This window comes from Histoplasma capsulatum, genomic scaffold (genome assembly GCF_000149585.1).
Source record: "Histoplasma capsulatum NAm1 scaffold_4 genomic scaffold, whole genome shotgun sequence".
Classification (NCBI taxonomy): Eukaryota; Fungi; Ascomycota; class Eurotiomycetes; order Onygenales; family Ajellomycetaceae; genus Histoplasma; species Histoplasma mississippiense.
The window spans coordinates 2,617,823-2,623,822 of NW_001813979.1; the positions used below are offsets into that span (position 1 = coordinate 2,617,823).

The following is a 6,000-nucleotide window of genomic DNA, read 5'->3' on the forward strand; positions in this document are numbered from 1 at the left end:
TAATAATAAAACCAAAAGAAAATCAATACCCTCCGCCAACGAGTAAAGTAAAAAAGGAAAACTTCCTGTGAGAAGGTAGCCAAACAGCCAAAAAACACAATCGTCGTCAATCATCATACAAATACTCGGGATAATAGCCATGAAGCTAGCAATTAAATGATCACCTGCTCTTCCTCCGCGCTTTTTGTTACCCAGACAGCTCAGACAGGTGGTAAAATAACACCCCCCCTCTGCCAGCAAACCAGGGCGAAAGAGCGGTTGATCCACAAAAAGTGGCGTGTAGCAACCACAATTGATATAGTTAGATGGAAACAGGACGCTTCGCGGTCGGAAGTGACTCCAAGTAAAAATGGAGGATTGTTTCAAACCAGCAAAATGGGAAAACCTAGACCAAAAATCATCTAAAAAGGACACCCAGGCAATAGGGGTCAGGTATAGAGCAGAACAGAGCTGGAAAGAAAAATACAAGATACAAAAATAGAATCTCTATCGCAAAAAAAAAGAAGAAGAAGAAGAAGAAATGGGGGGCTGTAGTGTGAAAGAATACATTAATCAGAAACCCCAAAAGAAATGGAAAATAAATTAAAGCGAGGGAGAACAAGAGCTAGCAAAACAAAGCGAAGCGAAAAAATGGGGCGACGGACGATGGAGCCAACTCTCGCCCATAGCAAAAATGATTTGATAAAAACGTGTTGGGCTGGGGAGTAAATTGCGCACGAGGCTACCCATTTCCAGTCGTGTTTTCCCTGACAAAATGCCAACCGACCTCTTCTGAAGTCCCATGTCAAATACATGCTTTATCCTGTTTTGCCCCCAAGTGCCAGATATAGTGGTTTAAAATAATAACGCCGTCGGCAGACCACATACACGCTTGTTTCAGAATATCTCAAACAAAAACAAAAGGGAAAATGATATAATGTTTAACATCAAAGTCCCATATTGTCTTCAAAGCAAAAGGGTAGGGGATAGATAGAAATTACATAATTCAAGGCGATAACATTGAGAATAAAACATGAAATCAAAAAGTAGAGTTTAAAAAAAAGTATAACAAAAAGCAGATATCATCTAGATGGATATGTAAGGGAAGTTGAGGGATGCCGAGAGAATCCAACCCTAGGCACCGCTGGCCTTAAAAACGGCCAAAAGGGTATGCCTGCATGACAACAGGGTTTGGGATGAATCAAGGCCCTGAAATGCTATAGCCACACGTCGCCTTCTTCCCCTCTGACCCACTTACGCCACACCGCATCATAAGCATCTTCCAAATCATTCACCCATCGTTTTGTGTCGAAGAGTTTACTCTCCCATCGATTCAGGAAAAGCATTTTTCTCAGTTCGACCAGTCTCCCTTTAGCACGGCCATGGCCACCCAATTCATATCTCAGGTCCAGACCCAGGCTTATCGCACGATTTTCATACTCGTCATCTGAAGACGAAATTAGGTCACGAGCAGCGAGACGACCAGCTTCAGTCTGCGGAAGAGCGCTGGTCAGGATGCTAGAAGCCATGCGGGAGCACATTTTGTATTTATATCGCGGGAGCGTGAGGAGGGGAGTACCACTCCAGAGGACGTCCGCTGCAGTCGTGTGAGCGTTGCATTCAGGGGTATCAAGGAATAAATCGCAAATGCGAGCACGAGAAATATGTGCATGTTTAGGAGCAACATCAGTGAAAACGATACGGGAGGCAGTGGCCTCGCCGGCCCAGGCAACAGCTGTCTGTTTGAGATTTTGTTCTCCAAGGTCTGGAAAACGAAGTAGCCAAAGTATTGCGTTCGGAATGCGGGCAAGAATACGTAGCCACGTACGAAATGTGGTTGGCTCGATCTGAGAAATTCAAAAAGTGTAAGTTTCATTTGAGGTTGGTACAGGGGGGTTGAAGGTGGGCGGAGTTGATTCCAACGGTGGGGAGTTTCCATACCTTATAAAGCTGATTAAAGTTACCAAGAATTATAGCGTCATCACGGAGATCGGGGAACATCTCTTTGCGCATTTTCCACCTGTTGACTTGCTCCTCTTCCCAAGTTAAACGCCTGTCCTGTGAGTCAGGGGCACTCTGGCGATGATCACAGCAGAAAAAGGTATGACGGGTGAAGACGATTCTCTCTCCATAGATCCAGTCTTCCAGGTCTTCAGCATGATCCTCCTCCACTAAGCGATCTTCGACCCGAGTAATGCGTTTTCTTGGAGCAAGAGTTTCAGGGGGGATTGAAATTTGGTCCGCAAGGATATAGTCGCACCATTCAGCACCGAGTGTGCCAGCGAAGCCCATAAACGACATATGTATGGGTGCCGGCCTGGCCGCAAAAACTTCATTCCTTGCGCCACGGGTATAACCATTCAGATTTATCAAAATGTGTATCTCGTCTTTGACGATTTGCTCCACTAATCGATCAACGGGCCAGTTGCTGACGTCACGGAAAACAGGCGCCTCTCGTTCAATCTGTTTTCGATGCACAGAGTTGTCGCTAGGCGTTGTTGCATAGCAAAAGGCCTTGACTCGATGAGGGTTATGGAGGCCGAAAACGGACTGCATCAAGTGCGCCAGAGGATGATTGTTGAAATCTGACGAAACATATCCAACGTTTAGGTGGGGATTAGGAGGCGGGGGAGGACAGTAGACTGTTCCAGGTAGCCATGGGGATCGAAGAGTAGAGCATGATATTCGGAGACCATTGCGTTGCGATATGTGACGAATTTGCTTTGCTGAAAGAGGGCATGTAAAAGTGTGGAACGGTAAGACCGTAGGTGCGTTGGGAGCGGTTAAGCTAGTTGGAAGCTGTGGTCGGGCGTATTTTGAGGGCGGATACTCTTTGCCATGAACATATCGATCCTGATACCAACGCCATCCGATCAATTTTATCGCACGTTCGACTAGTCTCACGATTCTCGATCCTTCCCATTTCTGTCCTGCCCAGCTTCTCAGGAGTGCGTTCAAAGAAGCGTTGTAATGGGCTAAAGCTGAATCTTGTCCAACGAGAGCTAGATTGAGACCCAATTTGTCCCGTGGCATGCTCGCTAGCACACCAGAGCCCCACATTTCCCCATCCTTGAGCTGTTTATCCACTATTTCAACAACGCGTTTTATCCAGCCGGAATCAACTCCCATTTCTTTCGCGTCTCGAAGCATCCCTTTGTCATCGACATGCCACCGATCGCGTGCGCCATTATTAGCCGCAATCCCACCTCTGCCTCCCCAGTTGCAAACTGAGTTCAACGCATTTGCAAGGCCACAAACTGCCTCTGCAAACTCAGGATTAGCAGCAACGGCCCTTTTATAATAGCCAATGGCGTCGTTAATTCGGCCTGAATCCTTCACAGCGTTTGCCAGATTGGCCAACGCAATGTCAAATTTATTGTCACATTGTACAGCCTGTTCGTACATTTTGATTGCAGCCGGAAGCTGACCAATATCCTTCAAAAGGCTTCCAAGATTCGTATAAAGATGAGCATGTTTCGAATCAAGATTTAGACCGTAGTTATAGTAAGCCAAAGCAAGAGCAATTCCGCTGCCTGGAACAACCCCAGGGATATCTGGCAACTGGTTCTCACCAGATGGACGAGGAGCATTCTGTGGTCCATTCTGCTGGACGCTCGCGAGCAAAATTCCAACGTTGTTGGCCGTGGATGGACTGGGCTGGAGTGAGAGGGAAAGGTAATAGAGAGCAAGGATGTCACGGACTCCCGTAGATGTTTTTGAAGCTCCAATGCCTGGAGTGGTAGTAGACATCCCATCTTGATATATTTTAGCTAGGGAAAGCAACGAGTTGCTTGTAGTAGAAATAGCTGCCTTTTTGGCAATGCCATCGGGTATATGCTGGAATCCTGGAAGGTTTCCTTGGGGAGGGAAAACGAGCGTCGCCGTTTGGAGTGCCTTATCTGGGTAAAGTAACAGGGGGTTCGTGGAGTCGCGCCTCTGTGAAGGTGCCGGTAAACAGTGGCGGTTATCTTCCTCAAACGCCGACAATATCAGCTTGATAAGACTTCGAATTCCACGTCGCCGCCTCCCTGCTCCGATGAGAATGGCGTATTCGAAGGCCGACGCTGCTCCAGCATTATCCCCTAAGGCGTAGAGCATATTGCCCTTCGCGTGTATTAGTGCAAGCATTCGTCCATTGTCACAACCAGGTATGGCATATCCACTTGACCCAAACCCAGGGGCATTTTCATTCGTGATAGCACCGAAGCTAGGGGGACTGTCAGGCTCCACTTCATAATCGAAAGCTGCTTTCTCCATGACTCGTAGTGAATCCACCACAGTCTGCTCTCTGTTTCACTGTCGTTTCGCTGACAAGACCATCCATCTGAAGCATTCTCCGTTAGTTTTAGCACGCAGATTTGCTTCCCAAATTCAATGATATTAACAGCTTCTTTCCCCCGTTGAGTGCTGCAGAGAAGCCCAATTAGGTGCTCTACAGCTTCGAAATAGCTTGGTCGTAACTTGACAGCGCGTAGCCAATGGTTCAATGCCTCCTCGCGTCGATCAAGCGCAAAAAGCGTCGCCGCAAGGTTAGATATCGCCTCGACGTGTCTATCAAAAAAGTAAGAAGAAATGCTAGGTCAGCAAACGACAACATGGTTGCTCCACTATTAGAACAATAATAATGATGAGTGCGACGTACGAAGCATCTCTATTAAGTATTCGGGTATACCACCGAAGAGCTTTATCATAGTCCCCAAGGCCATAGGCGAGACACCCGCCAACAAGCATTCCATCTATCCATTCCCATCCGCTTTCGAGACAAAGACTAGACAGGATATCCAACGCATAAGTAGCATTCTCTATCACGGAAGCCTCACCGTAAACATTACCGCCAGAAGAGCGACGCATCGTGCGAAAATTATCAAATCCATGACTGTCCGCTAATCGATGATTGGGATGCTGCGCGAAATGAACGCGGTCGTCGTGATAGTTCCGCATGAAATTGTTACCGGGTACAACAGAGCTGCGCAGAGGGATTTGTTTGCCGCCATCCATTTGATTTTCCATCATCATATCCATAGGTCGAGAATGGGTTCGAGGGAATTGTTGATTCGGAAGAGTGACTCCCTGAACATCATGATGAGTAATATCTGCGTTGCTGGATTGTGATTCGAAGTCAGAAGCCGGTTGTCTCGGGGGTTTGGGATATATATTCGGTTTTGATCGGGCATTGTTGTCTTGAATCCCTAATGCGGCGTTTTTCCTTCGAGTGTGGTGAAGGGAAGTAAGCAGGTCAACATATACACTATGTGCCCAGGATAGAATTTTTTCTTTGAACTCGGTATTCCTTGGCCTTGAGCCAATGTCCGATGTTGAACCTTGTAGCGTCTTCTGTTGTGGCAGAGCTTGCCAGTTGGAATTATCTAATTGGGGGCTGTCTTTGATGCGGCGTATCGAGCCGTGTATTTTGTGACGATCTACTACGATAAGGGTCAATATTTTGTTCCCAGAATGTATCCAGTTGGTTTTGATGTGAACGTCGAGGAGGAAATGATTGCTGGACGACTGGGTCCGAAGTATACAATTGATGCGGATTCTGCTGCGGTAGTTGTGCTGGCAAGGGATTCCAGGAGAATCCAGGAGTAAGTAACTCTGTAGAAGGGAGAGACTGCCTATTAAAAGGTTGTTGGAGAGACGCAAAACCTGCGGAGTTGTCTTGAACAGAGCCGAATGCTGGGCTTGGCCTGTATCGTAAATCGCGGGACGCAGCGGGTCGATAAGGTATATAGGCACCGTCAGGCCAGTATGGTCCATAAGGACCAACTCCCCCAGATGCCGTTGGGCCAAGAGTAGACTGCAGCGACGAAGCTAATACTGTGGGAATCGGAGGGCCATTTTGCATATAGTACCTTTGTGATGGAAGAAGAGGTGTTGTTTGGTTTACGCATGGAATCGATGACGGGGGGATAGTGCAACGACCGTATACCTCTTCTCTTACTGGCGGCCATTGGTGTTTTGGGGTATAGCACTAGGACCGGCATCAGCCATCTATTCACATCGTACTTGTATGGTGCGGAA

The 6,000-nt window shown here is 47.3% G+C and overlaps 2 protein-coding genes across 2 annotated transcripts; one reads left to right on the top strand and one right to left on the bottom strand.

Moving 5' to 3' along the window:
* Nucleotides 1-1,196: 1,196 nt before the first annotated feature.
* HCAG_04786 (conserved hypothetical protein) lies at nucleotides 1,197-4,977 on the bottom strand (the record flags this gene model as incomplete). Its single annotated transcript, XM_001540896.1, has 4 exons — nucleotides 1,197-1,826; nucleotides 1,921-4,083; nucleotides 4,182-4,530; nucleotides 4,622-4,977. 4 exons carry the CDS (start codon nucleotides 4,975-4,977, stop codon nucleotides 1,197-1,199), a joined length of 3,498 nt encoding a protein of 1,165 aa, XP_001540946.1.
* A 456-nt stretch (nucleotides 4,978-5,433) lies between these two features.
* On the top strand, nucleotides 5,434-5,892 carry HCAG_04787 (conserved hypothetical protein; the record flags this gene model as incomplete). The annotated part of the gene is made up of 2 exons (XM_001540897.1): nucleotides 5,434-5,564; nucleotides 5,829-5,892. The coding sequence occupies 2 exons, from the start codon at nucleotides 5,434-5,436 to the stop codon at nucleotides 5,890-5,892; spliced, it is 195 nt and encodes a 64-aa protein (XP_001540947.1).
* Nucleotides 5,893-6,000: the final 108 nt, after the last annotated feature.